Raw genomic sequence first — 27,480 nt, forward strand, 5'->3', positions numbered from 1 at the left:
AAGTGATGCTGTGATGAGCAGAGAGGCGGGGCCAGTGATTAGCTGGGGGCACTTTAGATTATACTGAGCATCTCAGCACAGCAGCCAGCCAGCCTGAACCGTGGTCCTTCCCAGTTAACCCAGGGCTCGGTGTCCCCACCTCTGCCCTTTCTACCTGATGGTCTTTCCTAAGAGGACCACCCATCCTCAGGGCTTCCACGAACACGGGGTGGGTGGGGGTCCCCAGGCTGTAGCTGACCCCGGTTTCCCCTCTGAGATTCTACACTCCACGGCCAGTTGCTTGCTACTTGTTTCCCCATCAGTGTTTGAACTCAGACTCAGTGGGACCGAACTTACCTTCTTCTCGTTGGTCTGTGGTGCTCTGTCTCCCAGCACTCATCCCGTCTTCCTCGTCAAGATCCCCTCCCTTCTCTCTCTCCTCCATCCTCCCCCAGCCCCCGCTAGGATGTCTCCTGCCGCGTTTCCCCTCCTCCCCATGGGGACCATTGCCATGATCTGATATGGCCATGCATTCTCTCTCGACTGCACTCCATTCCTTTCTCAAGATGTGGTCCAGGCCCCTGTCATCCCTTTGAGGAACTGCCATGGTCACCTTAACCTCAGATCCTTGATACGTGCATTTGAGATGCCGCTGCTGGATTCATTCTCCGCAGTCACATCTCCGATCACAACCTTCCTTGCTCAAAAAGTGTCTATATGCCCCTGGGACTGTCGAGCACTCTGGCGCCACCAGTCTTGCAAAGGTGCCTCCAGAGGTCCCCTCCATCCAGCTGCCCGAGCTGCATGCTGTCCGTCAAGCACCGCCGGCTCTTCCCCCATTGGCAGTGTCTCTTTTGTGTGGAATATTCACTGTCTTTTCTCACCCTTTCTCTAAGTACTTGTTCTGACTTCCCTGTTTTTCACGTCTACCGAACTCTCAGAATATGCAGAGTGTCTATCTGTTCTTATTTTTTAGAAATAGCTTCACTTTCTATTACTGAAAAACGAACGAATACAAGAATGCTCAATCTGGGGTAGTGCCTGTGACCACAGCTTGGGTTCCGCCCATAACGCAACGTCGCCTGACACAGGAAGGTGGAGGATGGGATGGGTGGGAAAACTGAAAGAAACAAGTTGGGGGGGAGGCTATTTTTGGAAGAAAGAGAAATCCATACAATACAGACAGGCTGTAAAATAGAAAAAGGCACCCCTGCTCTCCTCCAGGGGAGCATGTACCTCCTTCAGGGCCTTTTTTGCTACATGGCCCCCTCTCAGGCCCGGGTCAGAGGTCCCTCCTCATCCCCTAAAACTCCTGGCACGGTGTCTAGAATATGGTGTGCACATGCGCACTTTTCAAGCCTAAGTCCAGTCCGCGTGCTTCCTGCTTCAGATCATCCAGCAACTTCCCATTTCCCATCAGAGAAAAGCCAAACTCCTTGTCGTGGCTGGGCTCTGTGTCCCTCCCCCGTAGGACCCCTCCCATGCCACCTCCCTGCACGCCCTCAGCCCCATCCTCACCTGGGTTTTCTCCAGAGCAGGTCTGGCCACCTGCCAAAGAGCATACTTATCATCAGGGATGTTCCTTCCCACCGGAGTACGCGCTCCGCGAGGGCAGGCACTTTCCAGCTGGCTCTTTGCTCCTCCTCCAGCACTAGAACAATGCCCTGCATGCAAGAGGCGCTCCGTAAAGGTGTATGGAGTGAATTGGTTGAGGATACGCGGTTGCCCTGTCCAAGTCTGTCCTGCATCTGTTACCAGGGAGATCTCACTCCTTTGGCTCCATCACCCCTACCCGAAAGACTTTCTGGGTTCCCCAGACCCTGGGAATAAGACTTACCTTTTTAGCCTGGTCCTCAAAGCCCCTGCCATCAGTCTCGTCACTTCCTGCTCCCCCCGCCCCTACCTCGGGACCCTCTGTTTCCCCAGGTGTCCCTTTAGGATGCCTTCCTGCCATGGCTCTAGACCTTTCTGGGTTTTCTCCTTTTAAAGCATTTTATTTGCTTTGAGATTCCACCAAAGAGTGCCTCCTCCAGGAAGTCTTCTCAGACACTATAATCTTTTGTTATCTGCCTGTCCCTGCTGCTCTGGGTGGGTTCCTTCAGTGGGTGCCCAGTGCACCGGCAGCACCAGCCTGTTCCTGGATCCTTTCTCTCCTCTGCATTGGCTCTTTCTGGATCCTCTTGCTGCCAAAGGAACTGAGCTAACACTTTTGATGTTAGTAGATTATTCCTTTTTAACTTATATTTTTCTAAAATAGCACTGGGTTCTTCTTTTGCCCTGCCTGCAGGATCACAGACTGACATTAATAAGAATTAATCAGGATTTTCTGTATTCTAGATATTTTTACCCCATTGCCAGACTAGAAAACTCTATCATATGTCGAATTGGAGGAAAGTTTAAAGTTAAATACGATGCAGTCTGGGTGCTCGTAGCAGTGTGCGTAGCTGCCAGGGCTCTGATGCCAGACTACCTGGGTTCCAGTGCCAGGTCTACGCCTCTTATTAGCTGTGTGACAGGGCCCCCATGATCTCCCTCTCTGTGCCTCAAGTGTTTCCATCCAGCAACGGTGCCCACTTTATCAGTGCGGTGAGATAAAATGGAATAATCTACAAAAAGTGCTTATTAGACAGCATGGCTCATAGTAAACTCTCAAATGACAACTGCTATTAATATTCTATTATGAAACTGGATTATGCTGTCCAATGAAACTTGCTTTTCTTATGTGTCGTGGAGCCTCTTTCTGGGCCAGCAAACCTGCATCCACACACACTTGCTCTGTCCTCTGGCAGTACTGACACCTGTCCTGTGTCTCTCACAGTTGACCTTGGTTGATCTGATTGTCTACGGGATCCTGGAAGCTCTTAACGTCTACGGCATCCGATGGTCAAGGGCCTTAAGGCCCGTGTTCCTGATTAACTTCCCCGAAAGCCGTCAGGTAAGGATGTGATGTAGGACACTCGAGGGCGGGTTTTTTGTTTTTGCAGAAAATTAGCTGATGTCTCGTCAGTGAAATGAAATTTTGTCTTCCCAGATCCGAAGGGCTTTCCGAAGCATCCGGAACACGCTGCCTGATGTCCTCTACGTCTTCCTCTTGTTTATCTTCAGTGTGGGGACATTCTCCCTCATGGCCCTGAAGCTCTTTGGGGACAGGTGAGTGCGCTGCTCTGGAAGTACAAACTTCCAGAGAATCTCCCACGTTTGGGTTCAGCCTGTTGGTGAGAGAATCGAAAGGGGAAAGGGGAAAGTGTGTCGGAAACCACAACTTCGTTTATGTGTGTGGGCTTTCTCACTCTGTGTTGTTGGTTCCTCTTTAGGGGTCTTAAGACAGTGGAAGGATCGCCCTACTTCACGAACATCCTGGACATAGCGTTTGAGCTCTATGTGCTGGTCACTACTGCAAACAGCCCCGATGTCATGTACGTGAGTCCCCAGTTCAGGTCCATGGGCATCTGTTACCCGAACAGAGTTCACTTTGTCAAAAGCAGCTGTAAGAGAAAAAAATAGTGATTTTCTGTTTATTCATATTCGTTGTAAAATTTTTGAAGCACCCAAAATGTTCACACTAAAGATAGCCTACCCTCTCTAAAACTAAATTTAGATGATTTTTTTTTTAAACTGAAGGCAACAGGAGACATCTCTTGAGATTCAACTTAAATAGTCGAGCCCACTTTCTCGTCTGGGATTTTCTTTGAGTCTTGAGTTCAGACGCCTAAGCCATTTTTGTAAGGAATCATGGCTTGTTCCCCTAAGCACTGATGTGGCTTTTGGGCTAAATGAGACAGGAAAGAAATGTAAAGATTAGTGGCTGTCACCTCTCGCCACCCCCTAGTGCCAGTTTTCCACACACGTGGACATTACTTGGGAGGAAAACATCACGGGGTTTTTTCTAATGACCTTTGTGTTGTGGATTTGCCTTGTTCATGGAGGAAAGATCATTAAACAGTGACCCACTGAGTAGATAGCTCTGTGTGCATGGAGCTCTAACCTCAGATGTCAATCCCATCCCATCACAACCTGCGCTGCGGGGAGGGGTGGGTTTCCTGTCGTCTCGTACTGTGAAGGACCATCACGTCAACTTGTTCTGGATTGTTACTCACTCTGGGGCCTGGCTCTGGCAAAAAATGAGCAAGGTGAAGCTCCTGGCCCTCCTTGTGTTCTCTTGGCTCTTTCCCTCGGACCCTAGCCTGCTGCCCACAAGATCCCCTCCTGAACAGAATCCAGTTGCCTTTAAAGGCGGTGTGAGAATGCATCCTGGTTTCTGCCTTTTGTCCCGGTGCCATTATTACGGGCGCCCCTTTGATTCTCAGTGTCCCAGTGCGGACAGAGAATTATCTGCCGCCCAGCAAGGCAGTCTGGTGTTCCTGACAAGCCTTGAGTGTAAACCCAAGAGCCATGTTTCAGATTCCCTCTGTAATTCTGGTCAGTCACTCTCCTTTTAGGACTTTTGATTTTCACACTGTGAAGGGAAGAAATGGGTTGGGGGGATCTCCAAGGTCCTGCCTGCTTTGAAAGTTGGCACCTGTCTAAGGCACTAAGAATTTCAGAAGCAGGTTTGGGGCAAGCTGTTTAGCATCAAGGATGTTGGTGGCTTTGAGGCCCCATCACACTGTCTGGGGGAGAGTTACTGTGAGAGAGGTTTCCCTGTGCCTCGGCACCTGGACTGTCCATGTGGGATGTCACCTACGGTCAGCCTTCTATGCGCTGTGGACCGAGGGCATGAAAAACCATGAAAGACTGATTTCCTTCTAGGATGCCTGCCTATGAGTTCAATTGGTGGTATTCTCTGTATTTTATAACCTACATCATCATCAACACCTACATCTTCATGTCCGTCTTTCTGGCTGTCGTCTACAACAATTACAGGAAGCACTTAAAGGTAACGCGCATGACCCAGGGGTCAGGGTGGGGGCAGGTGCCTGGCTGGGTGCAGTGGGAGGCAGGCTGGCAAACGCATCAGCTAAATATTTGAAGTGTCCATTTTCCTTTTGCTTTGGGGAATCTGAAGACTTGTTGGGCACCTTGCTCTCTTCTGCTGGGCTGGGCGGTTCCTTGCCCCAGTCTGTGATCGGACTGACAGTGTCTCCCAGGCTCACGTGCAGGGGCAGGGCCTGGCTTTGCTCCTCGCTCCTAATGCATCGAATTGTTCATGGCTCCTTGAACTGTCATGTGTATCACTGGGGTTGGGAGATTCTCCAAGATTCTGGTTCCTTTTTCCCCTCCAACAGAAGCAGAAACTCCTTAAAGCCAACAGTTTCTGCCCTGGTGCCTTCCTGTTTGACTGATGTCTGGAGAATTCCTCGAGGTGTTGGGTGGGCAGAGGCTTCTGAGTGCTTGGAGTGGAGCATGCTTTATTTCCAGCCCGGAGTCTACCAGGATACCTGTCGTCTCGCCTGCCCGCCACGGCCACTGCCCCGCCCACGTTTCCCACTGGCTGTTTTCTCCGATTGTAAAACTAACTGCACAGAGAAAGGTTTCATCAAAGGATTATTTTCCTTAAGGGACAACATAGCCTTTTGCTTTTTGATCCTTTTAATTCTGTGAGGAATTTTTCTTGGCTTAGGGATGTTCCCACCAAGGGGAAGAACTTAAAAGCTTGCAGCCAAGGAGAAGCGGGTGGTAGGGCTGGAGTCTGAGATTTGGCCAAACTGCCCTTTGAAGGTGTCTGGCCTGTCCACGTCCTGAGGAGTCTATGCATTGTGGGCACCCCAGCTGCTCCTGACCCCAAGGTCAGGCCTCCCAGTGGCCCTCTGACTCTGGATTCCTCCCTCTGAGCAGGAGGCAGCTGTCCCAGGGAGTCTGTCCTGCCTCCCCTCTTGTTCACTGCGGGACAGAACTGTTGCTCTGCCTCCCTTCTCCCCCAGGGAAGTGTTTCTTTTGGTAACACGCCTCAAAAATTGATCTTCTGCTGATGAATCCATCAGCAAGCACACCTTAACACACGCTTCATGTGCCCAACACCAAAGTCCTGAGGAGCCAAAGGTGATGAAGACACAGCTGCATCTATTAAAAATTAAGGTCCAGCCATGTAATCAATTAAGTGATGATGATATGGGGTACCAGGCCCTATAGGGAGCAGAAGGGGTAGGCATCGAGGTGGCCACCTGTAACTCGAGGGGGCTTCCCCCTTCTGGAAGGTTCCCTGTGCACAGTCAGGCCAATGGCAGCTCCCGGCAGTCCCCCGCTGTCCTTCCTGCCCTGGACCTCTTCTTTCTGGACCACTTACTTCTGGCCTAGTTTCACTTCCCTGCCTTTCCTCCCCCTCCCCCTCTCTCGATGGACTTAATGGTGGCTCTGTGTCCTCGCTCTCCCGCATGCCCCCTCTCAGCAGCACACCCGGTTTCCTTCCTTTCCGGAATCTCCCCTCCTCCTGGGCAGAGTGGAGCTTGGACCTGTCTGCCTCCTGCTGCTGTTTGTCCCCACCCAGATTACCTGTCATGGGCTCCCTGGTTTGCACTGGGTAAGCGGAGTTCCGTTTCTGCAGGTGGGGGGTCAGGGACACGCACCTGGAGCCTGGAGGGCTTTGGTCCCTTGCGCATCCGCAGGCCCGTCGGTGACTTCTCTTGGACTCTTCCATTACCTTGAAATGTTTCGGGCGAAGACACAAGGCTTTCTTGAATCTTTCTCTTATCAAAACACAATTCTGTTTTTGTTTTTTTTTAAAGAACGAGATTCGCACACTGGCATACCTGAAGCGTCGCAAAATGATAGAGGCTTTCAACATTCTGAAAGTCAAGGTGGGCACAGAGTCTGTGGTGAAGGAGGCCCAGTGGAGGCGGCTGGTCAAGGTGGTGGCACCGGACATCAGCAGTTCCCACCTGGAGCTCCTTCTGAGGATCTTGGACGAGGGACAGAAGGGTCACGTGGGTAAGAAGCCTTGGCCACTAGCGTTCCTCTTCCTCGTGCATCGGAACGTGGGTTGGGGGTCGGAGGGGCTTCTAAAAGTGATGGGATGGATGTTTTTCCATTTTCCTTCCCCTCTCAGGATTCTGCTTTTGGGAGCGCATCTAAGATGCAGAAAAGGGCTGTATAAATATACGTCTAAATTGCATTTAGCATTTAGATGTGAAAAGTTGAAAGTAACCTAAATAGTCATGTAGTAGCTGTTGATAGTTATTATCAGTAATAATATGTGGAGCCTGCTTGTCCCGCGTGTGGCATTGGCAAGTATTTCCATGCCTTGTGTGTATGTGATCGTCCCCAGACTCACCCAGTTGGGGGTCTTGTTGTCCTCATTTGTCAGCATGGAAACTGAGACCCACAGAGGTTATGTCGTTTGCCCAGGGCCACCTGACTCCCCCAGGACACACCCACCACCCTGACTACCATTTGCTGGCTCATGACTGAGTCCTGCTCAGTTTTGCTACCTGAGTCAGGATCCTATTTGTAAATTAGAGACGAGGTCTCATCTGGTTTGACAAAAGGACTCCATCAGAGCCATAGATTTTATCCGAGCTCCATGGCTGTAGCAAAAAGAAAGCACCCATGAGCTCATGGCTTAGCCAATGTTCTCAGTATTTTACTTTTTACAAAACAGCAATGTCAGTTTAAATACTGTTACCAGGGCAAAGGCATCTTTGGGGAAGACAGCCAGTCAGATTGGCTGGTGTTTAGGGAATCATAGGTTGGGAATCGTAGGTTATCTTTTATAGGTGATAGCAGTAATTTCTGATGTCTGTGGGTTCAAAGTCTCCTTTGTTTAGCCAACATTTTCTTAATTTTTTAATTTTAATTTAAAAATTTTTTTAAATGGAGGGGAGGGGGCTTGAACCCAGGACCTCAGGCATGCTAAGCATGTGCTCTACCACTGAGCTATACCTACCCCTCAACCAGCACTTTCAAAGACAGTTTTAATAACAGAAAGCCAGACAGAATTTCATGCTTCGTGATAGTCTCCACTCAGCACAGGCAAGGGAGAACCACCGTTCTCCGAACGTTCTCACTGTCCCCCTCGGTCAGCAGTTATGGGCATTTGTGGTTTCCAAGGCTGAACATTGGAATTCCATTAGTGCTGAAAGTGTTAGACGCAAATCTAGTGTTAAACTGAGAAACATGGAACTTGCAAATGTGGAAAGAAAAGAGCTGACTCGAATTATTATTAACAGAGGATACGGATCAAGTGATGGATCTACACCGAGGCTTGGCAGACTATGTTCCACAGGCTACATATGGCGCACTGCCTGCGCTTCTGAATAAAATTTTACTGGAACACAGCCAGGCGCATCCACTTGTGTATTGTTTATGGCGGCTTTTGTGCTATGACAGCAGAACTGAGTGGTTGAAACAGAGACCGCACAGCCCACAAACCCTAACGTATTCACTCTCTGGCCCTTTACAGAAGAAAGTTTGCTGACTCTTGATCTCCACCATAAAGTATCAGATGGGGGACAGATTCCTTCTTGACACAAAATTACCATGGTTTTGATTCTCTTTGTCCTTTCTTGTTCTACAGAATCTTCTGGATTTAATGATGTGAGCCCAGGGAGACTGATGGGTTCCCTGCTGGTTGAGGTTATTTAATGGCTGAGGTTTTGGCTGGGTTCCTGTTGGTAGGTCACTCCAAACCTTGCTTATGGTTGTCATGGCAGCATCTCCCTACCTCTCCGATGGAGGGGCTCACGTGGCCAAGGTCCCTGGATCCAAGTTATCACGTCACGTAATTCTCCGAGGCCATGCTTCAGTTCATGCCTTCAGCTATTAAGATATGTGCGTGCATTGTGCTCCTAACTGTAAAGACACAGGGACTAAGCTCTCCTGGGATATCTAAGAGCGTCTTTCATCCAACTGGATGGACTCATGCACTCTCTTATTCTTAGGACTATATGGCTCCTGGGGAAGTAGCAGCGTGACTGTTCCATGTCACTGAGGGGTTTTGTCAAATTCAGGCTCTTCACTCAGATGAGGCCACACATCTGATGGGCTGAGGCTTTCTGTTTGCCTGAGTGTCTGTTGATGGCAGTTCCCCATCATTCTTCTTGCATAAACCACACTGTGGTGGCACCTGTAGAACCAGGATTCGCTGTTTACTTCTGAAAACTTGAAATGGAGGCCAGCCTCCTGCCAGCCCTCTAAGTGAGAAGCATTCTAGGATTTAAAACCTCCATCCCAGTCTTGAACAGCTGTGTCAGCTCTACATGATCTGAAATTTATTTCAGCACTTTTCTTTTTCTTTCTTTCTCTCTCTTTCTTTCTCTCTCTCTCTCTTTCTTTCTTTCTCTTCCTTCCTTCCTTCCTTCCTTATTAGGTTTAGTTATTTATTTTTTGGAGGAGGCCCTGGGGATTGAACCCAGGACCTTGTGCCTGCTAAGCATGCACTCTGCCACTTGAGCTATGCCTTTCCCCCTTCAGCACTTTTCTTTAAAGTTTGCAAAGCATTCAACTTGGTTTTCAAAGAAGCAGCAGCACTCTATGTACAATCTGACTTCATCTGCTGATGTGATGTTTCTTTAAGTTATAGGTAACAGGAAGTTAATGCACAAACGGGTTTGAGAACCAGCTCAGTTGACTCGTGGTCAACATCTGACCTACCTGGTCGGGGAGAAGTGCTTGGGGTGGTGGAGGGTAGCCTGGGCGCTCAGCAAGTCCAGAGAGCATCGACCCAGCAGCTGGGTGGGTCCAGGCTGGTCAGGAAAGTGCCCACCGCACTTTGGCCTGCGGTGATGGGCCAACCTGTTGTGGAGGCTCTGGGTTTGAGTGAGTCCCTGAGAAGAGGTGGAGAGGGAGGGTGGGCAGAGAAGAGGGTAGGAGTTCAACGGGAAGGGTATGGATTATACCTGCTTTGGAGGCTTCGTGAGGAGGAAGGGGAGGGGGGTTGAGGCTGGGAAGGTAGGTCAGGCACACATGGAAAGCAGTGATGGCCTGAGTGAGGAGAAAAGCAGGGTGGAAGGCAGGGAGTGAGGCGGTGGCATCTGTGAACTAGCAAAGTCACATGCTTGGGCTGGCTGTCTTGGGCGGGCTGAGGGTCTGAGTCAGGATGGGTGGGAGGCTGTGCCACTCCTTGGCCCCTTGGTCTTCGGCCTCCACCCTTTAAGGCTTCAGCTCTTCACCTGTGAAATGCAGATCCGAGAGTCTGTGCTGAGTTGGCTTCACCCTTTGGACCTTATTGTCACAGTGGCCATGTATTAAGGGGTCATTTTTTTTTTTTTTACTGCAGACAAAGTGAACTTTCTACGCCTGCCTGACCTCCTCAACATCCAGGTGATCACCATCAATGTCAAGAGACACCCACTGGAAGCCTGGATGCCTCGGGTATACCAGTCGTCTGCAAGCCTCTTGGTCCAGAAGGTGGTTCGGCACAGGCAAGTGAGACCGGGCCAGTTTTCCCTCAAATTGCTTTAAAAATAGAAGACTCTGTTGATGCTGTCTGGGTTGAATGTGCTTCGTCATTGAAGCTGTAAATCAGCCACCTGCTTGCTGCTTTTGGTTTCTCAGGGAGGCATGGAGGGAGTTCTGGACATGCTGTGTTTTAACTTCAGCCAAAGGACAGGCGTCTAGATTCTGCTTCCTTCTTTGATATTTCCTGGTGCTCAGGGGCCGCAGACTGGACGTGCTTCCAGATCCAGGGAAGCTGACCACTCTCTGAATTCAGGAAGTTCCAGCCCCATCAGAGTCACTAGGAAGTGGATATCAAATATGGCCCTTTGACTCTGTAAAGTATGTGGGAAGAAGACACGAGTTAGAGTTGCTGGAATGGTCGTCAAGGATGCCAGTGTTAAGTCCATCTTTTATTCCCAAGTAGATGTGCTCCATAAAGAGTCATTTATCTTGATTGGAGAACCTATGTTTGATCAGTCTAACTGACACGCGTCCTGATTGGATCTCTTCTTTTTTTCCCTCCTGCCAGGGTTTTTGTCTGGGCTTATGATGTCATCATCCTAATAAATGCCATATTCATTGCTCTGGATGAGAAAAACCCCTTCATTTCCTATGCGGAATGGCTTTTCCTTTCTCTCTACATCATTGAGATCCTCCTGAAACTGTACACGTATGAGCCCAGAGCGTATTTTGGAAGGAAGCAGTTCTGGAACTGGTGAGTCCGTGTGTTCTGAGGAGGGGGCCGTGGGAGAAGAGAGGGGCCTCCTGCCATGGTCTGGGGAATAAAGTTGGAGTTTTACAAGCTCCATCTGCTTAGTTTTGAGGCATCTTATGATGAAATCTTGGGGGCAGGGGAACAGCTGGCTCAGTCACAACTGTTACTTATGTAGTTTGAATGATTCTAAAATTAGAATTGCAGATGATGGCATCTTGGATTTGGAGAGGACCTTCGAATATCACACCCAGTGAGACAGTTTCTTCCATAGCTCCCCGGCCCACTCCCTGGTCTTTTATCAGAAAACTTGGCCTGTGTGGTTGGACAAGCTCTTCCCTGGGCTAGGTGTGTCTCCTGTGACCTCCTGTGACCCAGTCTGTGTACCTCCTGGTCTCAAACCATTGCTTACATGCCGCAGACCATCTCAGGTGCCACTGCCAGGCACCGCGAGACACTGGCCTGGTGCATAGCTTGGCAGGGTTGGATCTTTGTGGTCACTGCTCTCAGTGCCAAGAAACTCACTACGTGTGGCCCAATGGGACCTGGCCGGTGTTGTCTGTCACTGTGGCACCATTGTTGGAAAGAAGTGATGAACCTTTTAGTTGAAAAGTTTACGATGCAATTAGTAAAATTAATGCCAAGAAAGATTATACGTCGTGTTCTGAAAAAGTACCAAAGTATTCTTGCAAGTAGATAGTTATTGGAAGACAGAGTGATACCAGTTACCTGATTCATACAAATCTCCCTGGAGATGGTTCATTGGAACAGCCAGTAAACGATCAGAGTGTTTGTATCTGCTGTCCTAAAAATCATGGCTGGATCAGTTGGGTGGCTGGATCGTTGCTTCGCATCAGATAATTGAATTCAGAGTTTTCTCGGGATCCATCGTGCCCTGAGCTTGACGGCCCTTCCCCTTGATTCCTCGGTGACGCTGCCTCTGCATTTTTAGGTTTGATACGCTGATCATCATTGCAGCCCTGGTGGCCACTGTGGCCAACACAACCATCCAGTCAGGTCAGTGCCACTGACTCTCAGATTCCCTGCCTCCCGGGATTGTGCGTTCAGTCAGTAGTCTTTGTAGAATATCCATGGTGCGCCACTAAGGTGTTTGGGGCGAGGCAGTGGGGACACAAGAGAAGTAGTCAGAGTGTCCCTTGTTCTGGAGAAGGATGGTTGCTTTGTGTTTAACTGTATGTTAGAGACTTCACTTGTAGGTGTCTGCCAGCCCTAAGACTCACCTGGTCATCCCTCCAAAACTGCCCTTGGTGTCAGGGCTCATCCTTGACCCTCTGCCTGTGTTGGCCCCCGCCCAGCGTCCAGCTGTAGCACCAGCCTCTGTCCACCACCCGCTTCTTTCTACCCTCCCCTGGCTCCCCAGCATGTCCCACTGCTGACACACACGCTCCTTCCTGTAGACGGCAGGGACTGCTTAGAGATACAGCACCTTCTTAATGTGGCTGTGAAATGAATGCTGGGGAGGAAGGGCTTGTTGAAATGTGTTCTTCTGTAGAACGGGATGCACAGTCACTGATGATGGTCTGAAGTCTGCTTCCACACTCGTGATTTGTAGCTCTAGGGGCTGGAGGGGACGCTCAGCGTGGCTTTGCTTCGCTGGGGGGCTGAGTGACTCTAGGCAGTACTCCCTCATTGCTCAGGGCCATCGCCCTGTTCTTGAGGTGACGCCCATCTTTTCCCAGGACCCACAGAGTCTCAGACCTCAATGAGTAAAAGGGTCAAGCCAGAGGTGCTCAGAAAACGCAACGTTACATGATTGTGTTCTTTTTCCAGCAAGAAAATACAACAGTCAGCAGATACTGGATATTGTCTTGATTTTGAGAATACTCCGGCTCTTAAGGGTCATTGTCAGCATTCAGAGGTAAAGGTGAAGCCACGAGAAATGGCTGTACCTGGGTGGTCCCCCACCTTGGGCGGGACAGAAACCACCCTGCGGTGGTGGAACTATAAACGCACTCAGCTGTGAACCCAGGATGTAACTTGTTTAGAGGATCTGGGTTCTCTGGGGGCAGTGAGGAGGGGAAGGGAGCCCGTGAAGATGGGGAAGAGCACCCACATGGCCATTCCGCATGAAAGGGATTCTGTCGGTCACTTTTATCCCTGTGACCTGCTCCCTCAGCTGTGTGTGCAGCCTAGTGACTGGGCAGTGGTCGTGATGGCAGCTGAGTGTGCTCACCATTGTCTTGTTAAATCCCCTTAACAGCCCTTGATGCAGGGGCTTTTACGATCCGCTAGTTCACAGGTGATGACAGTAAAGCTCAGAGAGGTTAAGCATTTCCCCCAGTGGTGCACAGCTCGAAAGAGGCAGAACTTGAGTGCCAACTGCAGGAATCTGATCCCCAAACCTGGGAAAACCTACCCTAGTTTGGAGAGGCCAGGTTCCTTTCAGAGTGAGTGGGGGTGCCTCCATCTGAGGACTGTCCTGATCTTCTGCAAAATGTATAGTTTTCAACCTACGTCACAGATCAGCCTTAAAACAGGCTGGAGGTTTGATGAAGGACAAGGTGTGGGGAGAAACGCAGGTGAGGCGAGATGGTTTTTCAACCTCCACACCCACCTGTGTCTTACTTGTGAAACTCTGTGATTATCTTTCGTACGTTTTTAAAAAACTGTCTTGCTTTGTTTTGCTTCAGGAGAAACTACAAGTTAACTCCCTCCTCAGCTCTTTAGATGGACTGGTTCTGATAAAATTGTAAAGGCAAATTCCTGACAGCATTTAAAGAGCAGACCCAGGGCTGGGGGCGGGGCACTAAACCAAGCCTGCCCGCGCGGGGTCAGTGTTCCATCGTCCTTTTGCCTTGTGTCGGAAACTGTTTTATCCCAGGTTCCGGGTTATCGTGACCACCTTGATTAACATCGGCCCCACGATGCTGACTTTTGGCGGACTTGTCTTGGTGAGTGGCTGCTCTGTTTCTGTTCTAAGTGAAGTAAGGGGTCAGATGTTCACGCTCAGCAACTCTCAGTAAACCTTAAAGTGAGGGAAGGAAAGGGAGATTAAGTCAATGAGATTCACTGGTTTCTAGTAGCCATTTTTAGAAATATCAAGAGTCTAGAAACGCTGGGCGCATAGCAGTCCAGCTACACTGGCTGCTGGAATAAACACCACGACGTCAGTGGGTTAACCCGTTAGAGTTTCTTTCTCACCCATGGTCCAGGTAGGTATTCCGGGCCACCAGGTGGTTCTCAGGGATGTAGGCTCCTTCCAGCTTGTGGCTGTGCCTGCTCGACCCCCCACTCCACTACCCCTGGCCTTGGATCCTTCTTTGTTCTGCTCACAAAGAAAGCCCACCTTCTCCCCGAGGTCCCCAGTGGTAAGACTGTAGCCATGCACGGCTGCAAGGAGGCTGGAGCCTCCTGCCCGGGAGTGAGTCCACGCTCTGGACCAGGAGGCTCAGACTGTGGTGGGCACTCTGATTTGGGGTACCCATTTTTCTGTTCTGTCATAATGGTAAAAAGTTCAATTAGCGCCAAAGAATGAAAAGTGGACTTCACGCAGGTCACCCATTCCCAGCCCCCATGTGCCTCTCTCCCAGAGGCAGCCATTATTAAGAGTGTCACCTGATGCTTCCTAAACATTTCCATGTGTACAAGGATGTCACACCCATGCGTGTGCATATCCAGTTTATTGCTGTGTCAAATGGGATCATTGGTATCAAATGTTGAGCAACTTTCTTCTCTCTGATATCTTTGTCCCGTGTCCTGGGGGACACATGCACCCGTGTGAGTTCTCCTATGACGAAGAATGTCCCTCTCACATACTACGATATATAAAATAGATAAACAACAAGGTCCTACTGTACAGCACAGGGAACTATATTCAATTTCTTGTAATAACCTATGGTGGAAAAGAATCCAAAAAGAAAAAATATATGTGTTTGTATATGTACACCTGAAACTAGCATTATAAATCAACTACACTTCAATAAAAATTAAAAAAAATAAAAGAAAGAAATGAGGGGTCAAGAAAATAAACAAACAAAAAGAAAAGTGTCCCACTGAGGGAAGACTCCAGACATGGCTGACCAGCCCCTTCACTGACAGACCACTGGAGCTTCACCTCTGTGCCATCACAGATGAGGGGTGAGGACCATTCTTGAACTTGTCCTGGTTTCTGTGCATGTGTCTGTTGGGTAATTCCTAGGAGTGGAACTGCTGGGTCAGAAGGTAAATGTGTTCAAACTTTGGGTCAATGTTGGCAAATTGCCTTCCAAAACATGTACTCCTTGGATGTTCCAAATGCCACCGTGTGACAGCGTCTGTTTCTCTGTACCCCTCTCAGCTGGGTTTGGTAAACATTTCCATATCCTCCAATCGGATGGGTGAGAAGACAGCCCTGTGTGATTTCGACATGCGTTTCTTTAGTTACTCATGAGGCTGAGTGTCTTTTCTATTCTCTTGTGGCCACTTATGCTTATTTTTTTTAAATAAGCAGCCTATTCATATTGTTGGTCCATTTTCTATTAGTTTTATTTTTTGTATGATTTGAGAGAGGTTTTGCTGATGAAGGAAAGAGGTCCTTGGTAAGTTGTATACAGACTGATTATTTTTCCTCATCCATCATTCGTTTGTTTTTGTTCTTCCTAAGTAAAGGCTTTCTGTTATTTTTTGTCTGTATAAAAGTTTACGTTAATTGTATGGTCATACTTGTGGATCTTTCACTTTATAGTTCCTGGTTTTTTTTTTTAACATTTTTTATTGATTTATAATCATTTTACAATGTTGTGTCAAATTCCAGTGTTCAGCACAATTTTTCAGTCATTCATGGACATATACACACTCATTGTCACATTTTTTTCTCTGTGAGTTATCATAACATTTTGTGTATATTTCCCTGTGCTATACAGTGTAGTCTATTCTACAGTTTTGAAATCCCAGTCTATCCCTTCCCACCCTCCACCCCCCTGGTAACCACAAGTCTGTATTCTCTGTCTGTGAGTCTATTTCTGTCCTTTATTTACGCTTTGTTTTTGTTCGTTTGTTTGTTTTTGTTTTTGTTTTTTAGATTCCACATATGAGCGATCTCATATGGTATTTTTCTTTCTCTTTCTGGCTTACTTCACTTAGAATGACATTCTCCAGGAGCATCCATGTTGCTGCCAATGGCATTATGTTGTCGGTTTTTATGGCTGAGTAGTATTCCATTGTATAAATATACCACATCTTCTTTATCCAGTCACCTGTTGATGGACATTTAGGCTGTTTCCATGTTTTGGCTATTGTAAATAGTGCTGCTATGAACATTGGGGTGCAGGTGTCATCCTGAAGTAGATTTCCTTCTGGACACAAGCCCAGGAGTGGGATTCCTGGGTCATATGGTAGTTTCTGGTTTTATGTTGTGCTTATAAGAGTTTCTTCTACTCGATGTTTTTCTAGCTCCTTTATAGTTTGGTTTTTACATTTAACCCTTTGGTACCTTTGGAATTTATTTTGTTATAAAAAACAAAGTAAAGATCCAGCTTTATTATTTTTTCCCTGGGGGACTAACTATTATTTATTGAGTATTTAACCCACGAACTTGCTAGCAGCTTCATTTTGACTTTGTAAAAGACCATGGAAGAGGTCATGGTGTGGTCCAGCTGGCCATGTCCCCTGTCCCTTCTCTCTTCATGCTGCTGGTGGAACTCTTGGCTGGGCAGAGGGCACCGTCCCTGGAACGAGGAGGGTGGCAGCCCTCTCTTCTGGCCCTCGGTGCAGGGCCCGGTGTCCGCATCCTCCTCCTCTCCTGCACGCTCCTCGCCCCATATGCCCACCGGTGACCGGTGCCGCCCATCCTAGGTGGTCTACTACGTGTTTGCCATCATCGGGATGGAAGCGTTCCACGGCAGAGTCCACTTCTTTGGCCCCAACTCCACCAGTCCGGATGCCCTGACGTGTGGGAACTCAGCCTTGAGAGACTCAGCGTTTGCCCGAGGCAAGTACTGCAGGAACAACTTCAACCACCTGGGCTCCTCGCTCATCCTGCTGGTGGAGCTCACGGTGGTCAACCAGTGGCACAATATCCTTTCCGCAGAGGCAGGCTGGGGGCCAGGGAGGTGCCGAGGGTGACTCCCAGGAGGATTAGGTCTCGGCTCCTCCACGGTTTGGTTCCTCAGCTTCATACTCCTCGCTGACGGCTTTGCCCTCGTGACTCACCAGGTGGCAAAGCTGTATTTCATCGGGTTCCACATCGTGGTCGTCATCCTCATTGTTAAGTGAGTTTACTCCCTGGTCTCCCCTCTCAGTGCCTTAGCTGCCTGCACCTCCCCCCTCCCCAGTTCTACCCTCAGGTACCGCGTGGGCGGGTCCCAGCTCCCCCCACTGGATGCTAAGGTGCCAGAAGGGAGGTGTTTTACTTGGCTCACATTTGTGTTCAACAGTCTCAGCCAGCCGTGCCCGTCGGCACACGGTCCACATCTCAGAGCCTCAGAAGTTGTTTGGGTCTGAAGGAATCAGGGGGTCCTGGCCAGTAGTCTCCCTACCCTTCCCCACTGGGACTGAACCACTGTTAGAACATCCCTGTGAATTGCTGTCCACCCTCTGCTGAAATCCGTCCAACTCCTGGGACTCTTTAGAATCTATAAGAGTCAGTTCCCTTGTCGTCGAGCTCTGGTCCTCCCCTGTCTCAGCACAGGTAGAGTGGAAGTGTGCCGCTGGTTAATCCTCGTCATGGGTTCCAGGCCTGCCCTGACCCCTCTTCCCATGGGGAGCTCAGTCACTGTTTGAAAGCTGCTGGGACATCTCATCACTCCCAAGGGCTTTCCCTCCAGCTTACGAGTCTGATTCTGGCTCCCTGGTTCTACCGGAGAGGCTTTCTGGCTGTCATTCTCCTCTCAGAGCCTGGGGCCCGCAGCTCCTGGGGTGACAGCCAAGTCCCATGCCTTCCTTGTTACATCAGGGCTGCCTTGGCCGCCATCCTGCTGACTGTGGCTCAAGAACGTCCAGGCGGAGGGCGGGGAGGAGCGGAAACTGCGTGGTGCTGCTCAGACCCGCTTGTCCCACACGGTCTGAATGGAATACGTAGTAGGAACGAGGGAGAGAAATGCCTCCCCGAGTGGCTCCTAGAGAAGTTTCCAGAGAGCTGGAAGGAGCAGGTTGAGGCAGCGTGAAAGGCTGTAGGGTTTTTCTGCTGCCTTCCTCCCCAAAGCACGTGGGTGTGGCGACAGCCCTGGGCTCCATCAGCATCAGGTTAACAGTCAGAAACGGTGAAGGGACTGGGATCCCACCTGCTCGCAAGCCAACAGGTTAGTCTGCCTGTATGTCACATTTGTATAGTGACAGGAGGCATGGCGCCTCGGGTCAGACGCAGAGAAAGTTTGTCACTCGTTGCGGGAGCTGCAGCCAGAGCGATGCTTGTATCAGGTTCCTGAGCCCTAATCCCCACTGAGCAATGAGGAGGGCCAGCCGGGCTGGGCTGCACTGCAGGAGGGGAACTCCAAAATGAGGAAACTGATCGGTGGAGCTGGGGTTGGGGGGGAACCTCCCATCCTCCCCTCTGGAGAGAGAGAGAAAGAGAAAGACCTTATTTTCAGCCCCGAATGTAAGCAGATCTTTATTTTGTGAGCTACGCTGGACGGCGTCTGGGGAGGAGGCAGCACTAAGCTTTACTAGCCTGGAGCATCTCTGGAGGCTGACATCCCTAAATTGGCTCTTGGTGCCTTTGCTCAGAGGACCCGGACTGTGCAGAAACATGAAACGTTCACGGAGAATTGTCTACCAACACATGTTTGGTCTAAGCTTCCCCTTTAAATAAACTTTATTTTTGTGCTCACTCTGGCAGCATGTATACTAAAACTGGAATGGCACAGAAGATTAGCATGGCCCCTGCGCAAGGATAACATGCAAATTCATGCAATGTTGCATTATTTTTGCAGCTTAGAGGTAGGGGATTAAGAGGCACAAACTTTGTGTATAAAATAAGCTACAGGATATATTGTACAACACGGGGAATATAGCCAATTTTATTAATACCTCTAAATGGAGTCTAAAACCTTTAAACTCTAAAGGTTTAAATTTTTAGACCCTTAAAAACTGTGATTAAAAAAATTAACTATATTTTCTTCTTAATAGTCACTGCTTAAAAAGGATATAGAGGAAGAATAATTTTCCAGATGAAAGAAAGTTGTGCCCAATTCTTGAGAGACATTTTTGTTGTTTCTTCTCCATGTTGCATTTTCTTTGCAAAGATGGGCCTTTTAATTTGGGCTCAAACACTCTCCGGAGCCAGGATTCCCCGTCACCTGGACTACGACTGACTCCACCTCTTTCTCAGTATTTTCATAGCGTTCATCTTGGAGGCGTTTTTTGTGGCATATTCGTTAGAAAAAAGTGAAGTAGAAACTGCCATTGAGAAGAAGATTCAAGAGCTTGGAGTGGGGGTCCAAGAGTGAGTAGCATTTCCTGACATCCCGCATGGACTTTGTGGAATGTTCCCGGCAGGTCCTGACCACGTTTAATCACTGAGGCCTTGTGGCAGCCAGCCTGGTCCTGGGTGCCAGTTCTCGGGACCCTCACCAGCTACATGGGAGACAATGGGGCTGTGGCTGGGGGAACAGAGAGGGACTCATTGGAGGGACCTGGATGTGTTCATGCCGTCTTTTCCTCCCCAAAGGGAAAAAGTGCAGGATGGGAGGCTCATTGAGAACATGGATGCCAAGGACAGTGGCTTCATTGAAGATAACAAAAAGAAGGACTTGAAAGGACTGTACTTCAGAATTGCATCTAAAAGTAAGTCTTAAGCCAATGCGGAACTTCCTCCAATCCATCTTCCTCACTCACAGCAGCCAGTGAGATGTTTCCATAATGCAAATCTGACCTTCAGGGGCTTTCAGTGGCTCAAGGGTAAAGACAAGGGCCCCTGCCATGGCCTCTGGGGCCCACATGCTTGGTTCCCCTCAATATCTCAGCCTCTCTTCCTGCCCCCAGGACCCCCCCTGCCTCTGCCCTTCAGCCCTGCTGGCCTTTACTTCCTTGGCTCCCCTGCTCCATCCTGCCACAGGGCCTTTGCACAGGCTTCCTGTGGTCTCACCTCGCCTGCATCATTAAGGCCCCATCTCCTGCAGGCCTCTGCTTAAGCAGCACTTCCTCAGGGAAGCCCCCAGGTACTCCTGTGCAGCCCCCTAGCTCTCCTCCTTTTGCACGTCACCTGCACATTCATCCTTAGGTGACTGGTCGCCATCCGTCTTCCCTGCAGACTTAAAGCTCCACATGTGCAGGGCTGTGTCTCTTTTCTCTCTCCATTGTATCCCCAGGGCCTCACAATGTGCCTGGGACATGGGGTCCCTTAACAACTCATTGTTTGGTCACTTTATTAATTCTCAGTGAATTAACGATTGCGGAAACCCAAACCCATCTGAGTCTCAGTTTGAGCTCTGGCGGGGCCGCCCTACTGCACACTTAGACCTTGGAGCACAGCGGAGTTCACAGGGGGAGGGGTGTGAGCGCGCTGCCCCAGAGGCGGCCGCCCTCCTCCATCCTTCCAGGAGGACCTTCTCCTTGGTCTCCAGAGCCTGCCGTGGCTGGGGAGCTCAGAGGCCTTCCTTCAGGGAAGCCTAGCTCTGCAGGGCTGGATGCGCCCCTCTGACGGCAACATGCGGGTCCCACGTGGCTCATTCTCCTTCCTCCCAGAGTACAGGACTGTGGACGCCTTGCTGCAGCAGATGTTTGAGTCTGAAATTGCTCCAGGGGAAGAAGGCCCTTCCTTGGAGGAGATTCTGAACTTCTCTCCTGCTGACATATACCCCAAGAATCCCAGTTTTGAAAACAGTGCCTGATCCAGGGCCTGCCAGGTCCCACGTGTCCGCAGCTGGAAGCCAAGATAAACTGTCGCTGCTGTTTGCATCCACTGCCTAGAGATCACTCTTCCAGCCCAGGCTCCCTTCTGTGTTCTGATAAACCTGTGAATCGGCCTCCCCTGTCCTGAGCGGCCGGCCCCCTGTGTCCCCTGGGGTCATTTCTAGGGCTGATAGTAGAAGGAGAGGAAAATCTGTGTGGAGGCTGCGGGGGGCATTTACACATATGTATGTACTTGGGGATGTCCTCTCAATGGGATATAAAAGCTTTATTTTTATATGATATTTTGCTATTTTATTAAATGAAGACTGCATTAGTCTTACCTGAGTGAATTTTGAATACTTAAATATACTGAAGGGATATGTTCCATCCAGTACAGTAGCTTTTAGATGCAGTGTTCATTCAAAATGGAGAAAAATATGAATGTAAAGATAAAATTCTGTCACAGTTGCTTCTTTTTCAGGGGAGGCTTTCAAAGTTTAATTAAATTACAATTATAGCAAGATGTTGAGCAAGTTGCTCTCTGAGGTCTCCTTCCCCAGCTGGAGACCTCTCGGCACAGTGACCTACTTCTTCCAGAAGATTAAAGGGATTTATTTTATTTATTTAAAACATTTTAAGTTGTGGTAAAATACAAAACATAAAATGTACCATTATAACCATTTCTAAGTGTAGTTTTAAGTGGATCCACATTGTTGTGCAACAGACAAAAAAAAAAAACCCCAAACCAACCTACTTGCTTGAAGTGCTTAAAGTGACTTGTTTGGACTGAGCCTTCCTCTGGGGACAAGGCTGCAGCCAGGAAATCAGATTAATTTGATGTCACGGGAGCCCTTGGCATAGCCTGGGCACCAGGTGGGCAGACTGAGGTTGCTGGTGTGGATGGCGGAGGGTGTCTTGGCTGTGATATAAGCTGAAGATTCAGGAACAGCAGACGGGCTGGCGGGGACACAGGACATGTCAACAGGGCTGGAAGCAAGGCCAGGAGTCTCCTTGCTCAAGAGCAAAGGCACCCACGGCTGCCTTTCATGGACACACATTTAGGTCTTTGTTTAGTAAGACAGCACCCTTATCTTCTTTAGTCTAGTTTCCTTTGAAAACAGACATTTTCAAGAGGGGGAAAAAAAAATCCCACAAATCTGGCTTTATCAGTGCTCAGCTGTTTTGACATTTTAATTAAGAGTAAATTTAACGTTGGTTTGTTGGATGAGGTCTGTTTCCAGATCATTTTCAACTGCCTTCTAATTTGTGTGTGTAATCAATTGTATAGGTTATACATTCTTCATTTTCAAAATAAAAACCTACTTGGAATCTCATTCTATTAATTTATCCTGCAGACACATTTGTATCTGCACTCATTTTTTTGTAGCAATAAAGTTGTGAAACTAATTGTCTCTAAATAGAGGAATGGGTAAATGAATTATGGTACATTCATACAGGGGAGTGGCACATAGCTGGACCAACACAGATGGAACGTGGGGCGAAAACACTGTCAAGTAGTGTTACAGTTTACGTTTGTAAAAAGAAATGGATGGATACTTCTTCAACGTGATTGAAAAAGCCTACCTCAGGCTAGTTAGTGGATAAACGTGGGAAGAGCGCCCCCTAGAGCAGGAGATGAGATGTGCAGCATCGCCCCTGACGGCCCACCTCTCATGGTCCTGGGCACAGGCAAGAGAAAAATCAGGCGCAAAAAATTGGCAAAGACATGAAACAAGCAGCATTTTCATAGTGATGGTTATTTACTTGGAAACTTCTACAGAACCAACTGAAAAGCTTTTTACAGAAATTAATAGGCATCATATATTCAAAGTACCAGCTAGAAAAAAAAAATGAAAAACTGACATCTGATTTAAAATAACAACCAAAAGTTTAGTCCTAAGTATTTAAATCAGTACTAATATAAAAACATTAGAAGACATTTTTCTTCTTATTTCTCAATTGAAGATAGCATTTTGAGACACAAAAGTAAAAAAAGTCTTAAAAACTTCATAAATCAGAGTACAAAACAAAATTAAAGAAAAAAATTCTTCCTGGTGACAGAAATCTTAAAAGTCAAGAGATAGATGACAAATTGGGACAATTTGTGCCACAAATACAAAGGGGTCCTACAAGTTAACCTGAAAAAGAGCAATCCAAGCCAAAAGTGGACAAAGAAGAGCGTTCACAGATAAAGAAAAAACATAGCTTTTGAACATACAAATATACTTGACCTAATGAATGCAAGTGAAGACCATAAGGAAACACCTCTTTGTCACCTGTCGAAGAGGCAAGGGTCAAAGAGCCTGACCTGTCCTGTGAGCAGATGTGGGCGGAACAGACTTCAACACCTGCGGGCACAGCCCTCCTGGGGCAACTTGGACTGTCGATACAAAATTTTACATGCAGTCACCTTTGACCCAGCAATTTCACCTCTAGGATTTTACACGACAGACTATGACTTTCTACCACATAACCAAATATCACACAGCCATTAAGAAGAACGAAACCATTCGACATGTGCTTACACTCTCCACTGTACAGTAAGTGAAAAAAGGCAGAATTGTGCTAGTTGTGTCAAAACATTATATAAATAGATATATGCATGGAATAATTTTTGGAAAGATACACAGAAGTAGGCCGAGGTCGCCTCTGGAATGGGGACCTGGTGGCTGGGAACGAGGGTGGGGGGAGGCGGAGATCACTGTGTCTTCTTGGAGTGGGTGTCCCGCCACCTTTGTTTCCATCATAGTGCTAAGGAAGGGGGCGGGGGGTAAGGTCAGCTCAGGTTATAGGCCCTTCTGGCCTTAAAAGTCAATAAACGCTAAGTTGGCTTCTTTAATTTTAGAGCCAATTAATGGTTTACAGGGCTTAGATAACTATTTTCAAGATCTGAGCTTTCGAGTGTACTTTGAAAAAACGAAGAGGCTTAATTAAGATTTATACCTGCAATACTTCCCGTGGGTAGCAATGAAGAAGAGGTACCATAAAGGACAGGCAAATTTTATTCATAAAAACTTAAAGTCTGCTGGATATATCTGGGGAATTTTTGTGTATTTTATACAAATATAAACTCTCCAATTTGGGGAAAAAAAACTGCCTTGGCTTTTTTCTTTTTCGGCTTAGAGTGAACAAACAGGTCAGTGATGTTAGAGAACGTCCACGTCCAGATTACCCTCACGAAGGCCTGTATCCCAAGAGCGGCCCAGTCAGTCAGCCTGATGCACAGGGACTTAACGCGTTGCGTATTTTATTGAAATATTTGTAAAAACTATGTCACATGGATATACTTTGTGGACTTAATTTTTAAGAAACATTCACATGAACAGTAAGTGTGGAAACACCAGGGCTCAGAGCCGGCAGGCAGCGTCTGCAAAGTGACTTTCAGGGAGGGTCCACATTTTATTTTCGAGAACGCTTGTATTCTAAGAGCAGCACAATTAGCCTGTTACGTAGGGTCTTAATCTTGTTTGCATAGTGTTCTTGAAGTACTTTCTTCAGCTTTTGCCTTAACAAATCCAAAGATGGAAAATGATGACAGTCTGGTATATTCAACATTATGTGGAAAAATTCACTCCACGTATCCAGATGAGGAAGCCTGGAGGGACAAAGCAGAAAGGAAGAATGAAATGCAGCCTTCAGCATGCAGGGACCCCACTCTTAAGCCTCTGACTTCACTGTACCTAAACACAACTTAATGCATTAAGAATGGAAATGTTGACTCTATTATAAATAAGAGAAATTAAAGATCCAATTAAATATCTACACACACCTTGTTCCACACAAGTTACAGATGGAGACACAGAGGTACTTAGCTTGCTCGCTGCACCTGGGGCCCAGGACTCTGCTATTTTATCACATGTCCCAGGGCCTGAGTTTCCACGCGGGGGCAAAGAGCCATCTTCCACCAGGTGGAGCCCAACATTCTACTATATTTGTTCTTTTCACTGTAGCGCTGATGCTAATACCCACCTTCTAAACAGACCTTCAGGCCTCCAGATGCCCCCTTCATGTCTCACTTTCATGTAAGTGCCAAAAAGCATGCAGTACACTGTTGCGGCAACTCCAAAGTAATCGATCTATAAAGAAAACACGGGTATTGGTGACCAAGATAGTAATTTACATGAGTATATTACGCTGTCTAACTTGTGCAGCAGATACAAGAAATCACAGCAAATAAATAAGCAGAGGATTCCATTCCTAAAGAACTGTAGAAGCTGTGTGCCAGCCCTCTCACTGCCATGCCCCATGAATGCTTCTAGGCTTTGCTGGAGGCTTCCATGGACAGCAGATCACCCACCGCCTCCTGAGGCAGCGTCTTGGGAAGCTCTGTTTTTCTTGAGCTCCTGTGTCCTTCAGGTTGTCACACGGAGGCAAACACATCAATCCGCTAGGAAGTCCTCCCAGCTCCTTCCCGGGGGGCGGGCTGCGTTCTCTCACTGCACCTCAACCCTCCTGTGGTGTGACGTGTTTGTAACTGACAACTCTGGAGCTTGGTCTAAATCCAAGGACAGAAGAAGACTAGGCCAGCTCAGACTAACTAGGGGCCCAAACTCATTCTGCAAATACAGTGAGCGAAACGTTTTCAGGTCTCTCACTTTAGTCTCTACCTGGTAGTTCCAGGGCTTGTTACTGATCATCTCAATACACTGAAACCCAGATGTTTCACACTTTCCCGTAAATGCAGTTCCTTTTGGAAAGAGCTTCATGTCTATGCTCTGACCCAGGTCAATCAGTGCCAAGCCAGCAGATAGATCATCATCTTCACCGTCTTGTTCCAAAAATCTACATCAAACACAAACAAGGGTCAGGCTGCGTGAGCACAGACAGTGAGAGACGGCCGGGGAAACGGTAAGGGAACCCGTTGCAAATGCACCACTTGCCTGTTTCCGAGAATGAAGTTGTCTGGCTTGATGTCTCCGTGGATGATCTCGCAGCCGTGGATCTGTTCAATCATGGAGAGCATTCTGATAGCGAAAGAGAGGACTAGGGCTTGTGGCATTGCCTTCTCGGGGGTATTTTTATAGAGGTTGACAGCATTCTAGAAACAGTGGAAAGTGGAGTCCTGAGTTGGCTGCATAGGATTAACGGAAGTTTAAGTCAAGCGCTTTGCCCACCTCGCTACTCCAATAAAAGCTCCAATTAGAAAAAGGTATATCAAGGCACAAGCCAAAAATGTGCTTCAGATTCACGTCCTCAAAGTGAACACACTTACTAAGAGTGTCCCGTAGCTGTAGAGCTCGCCGACCAACACGCTGCCGTTCTGGAACAGGTGGGCAGAGTAGAATTTGATGAACATGTGCCGCGCACTTGGCTTCAGTCTCTCCATCAGCTGGGTCCCCACGTAGAACTCCCAGGGGCTGGCGGGCTTCTGGACCTGCAAATCAGGCATGTGACATTCATACCCAGCTCACATTCTGGAAAATGACGGCAAGAAAGCAACTTCAGTCCAATCAAGGACGTGGGGTGGGAGGTGCTGACAAGCCAGGAACGGCCGCCGCAGTGCGGGACTTGCTGCAGGGTGACTTAAGTGGCGAGGCGCTTCTGAATCTTCTTTGTGGGATAGTTTTGTTTCTTAAGTGCTGACATTAGACCTAAATGAAACCATCATCTTAAAAAAAAAAAAGGCTGGCAAACTCAAGTTCTAAAATTCATTTCTATATTGTACAGATCATCTACCTTCAAAATAAATTTCTGTTTATTTTTGCTGTCGTTCACATCCCCGTGGGTAACTTCATAGACTTGGGCGAAGGCCCCTTCTCCCAGCAGGTGATCAACATAGACCAGCAAAGAACCTGAGAAGACAGAAATGTCAAAATGAAGAGAAGGCTCAAAGCACTAAAGATTTTCCAAAATGAAGTGTTTGTACATTTTTCTTGGTGCTTGAATTGCTTTAATAAATAAAAATGGATATTGCTCCCTTAGGAAATATTTTTCCAGTCTTACACAAAAGTTAAGAAAATACCTGCCATAAAATAGCCCCTTTTTCTATTTCTTTTATTTATTTAATTCAAGTATAGTTGATGTACAGCATTACATAGGTCATGGGTGGTCAGTACAGTGGTTCACAATCTTTATAGGTTCTGCTCCACTTACAGTTATTGTGAAACATGGGCTGCGCTCCCCATGCTGTGCAATACATCCTTGTAGCTTACTTTATAGCCAGTCGTTTGTTCCTCTTACTCCCCTCCCACCTTCCCTCTCCCCACTGGGAACCACTAGTTTGTTCTCTGTGTCTGTGAGTCTGTCTTCTTTATTATATTCACTAGTTTGCTGTACTTTTTAGGTTCCACATATAAGTGATATCAGACAGCGAAGGAGCCCTGTTTTAAAGGGAGGTGACGGAGGAGCAGGAGCAGCACCGCGGGCCCGGCTGTCCCTTTGCAGCAGGACCTCGGGCGGCCGTCCTCTCTTCACCAGGGGCCTCAGATTCAAAGGGGTCATCCCTGTGCTGCCGACTTGGTGGTACGGCTGTGATGTCAGAAGGAGCACAAGCAGTCTCTGCGAAGTACTGAAGGAGCTCTAACATGCTGCTGGGAAGTCCGAGTGTTTTACATCAGAGTAGAAAGGGCAGGGTATAATTGTACCAGTATTTCTAATGGAGAATTTAAAAAAATTTATGCAATAAACCTTCTATTTTAGAAAATTTTTTGATTTATAGAAAAGTTGCAAAGATAGAGTTTCTGCATGTCTTGCACCCAGTTTCCCCTGCT

At 48.0% G+C, this 27,480-nt stretch overlaps 2 protein-coding genes and 1 non-coding gene across 3 annotated transcripts in view; 2 read left to right on the forward strand and 1 right to left on the reverse strand.

The window, feature by feature from the left end:
* LOC102507960 (two pore calcium channel protein 1) overlaps positions 1–22,109 on the forward strand; it is a 33,811-nt gene extending 11,702 nt beyond the window's left edge. Inside the window, exons 5-19 of the mRNA XM_032469557.1 lie at positions 2,798–2,914; positions 3,011–3,129; positions 3,294–3,395; positions 4,729–4,855; positions 6,642–6,843; positions 10,130–10,274; positions 10,820–11,005; positions 11,955–12,019; positions 12,794–12,881; positions 13,845–13,914; positions 16,796–17,015; positions 17,121–17,211; positions 19,269–19,382; positions 19,608–19,723; positions 20,624–22,109. Of these exons, the coding sequence (XP_032325448.1) occupies positions 2,798–2,914; positions 3,011–3,129; positions 3,294–3,395; positions 4,729–4,855; positions 6,642–6,843; positions 10,130–10,274; positions 10,820–11,005; positions 11,955–12,019; positions 12,794–12,881; positions 13,845–13,914; positions 16,796–17,015; positions 17,121–17,211; positions 19,269–19,382; positions 19,608–19,723; positions 20,624–20,769 (1,908 nt within the window). The 3' untranslated portion in view covers positions 20,770–22,109. The remainder of the gene's footprint in view (positions 1–2,797; positions 2,915–3,010; positions 3,130–3,293; positions 3,396–4,728; positions 4,856–6,641; positions 6,844–10,129; positions 10,275–10,819; positions 11,006–11,954; positions 12,020–12,793; positions 12,882–13,844; positions 13,915–16,795; positions 17,016–17,120; positions 17,212–19,268; positions 19,383–19,607; positions 19,724–20,623) is intronic.
* LOC116660405 lies at positions 18,761–18,865 on the forward strand. Its single transcript, XR_004315913.1, has one exon. It is a non-coding gene; the product is annotated as a U6 spliceosomal RNA (small nuclear RNA).
* Positions 22,110–24,000: 1,891 nt separating the features above from the next.
* Positions 24,001–27,480, reverse strand: part of BUB1 (BUB1 mitotic checkpoint serine/threonine kinase) — a 35,486-nt gene continuing 32,006 nt past the window's right edge. Inside the window, 6 exon segments of the mRNA XM_014558331.2 lie at positions 24,001–24,365; positions 24,740–24,846; positions 25,378–25,552; positions 25,651–25,808; positions 25,983–26,144; positions 26,447–26,562. Coding sequence (XP_014413817.1) covers positions 24,170–24,365; positions 24,740–24,846; positions 25,378–25,552; positions 25,651–25,808; positions 25,983–26,144; positions 26,447–26,562 — 914 coding nt within the window. The 3' untranslated portion in view covers positions 24,001–24,169.

Source organism: Camelus ferus, chromosome 28 (assembly GCF_009834535.1).
Source record: "Camelus ferus isolate YT-003-E chromosome 28, BCGSAC_Cfer_1.0, whole genome shotgun sequence".
Classification (NCBI taxonomy): Eukaryota; Metazoa; Chordata; class Mammalia; order Artiodactyla; family Camelidae; genus Camelus; species Camelus ferus.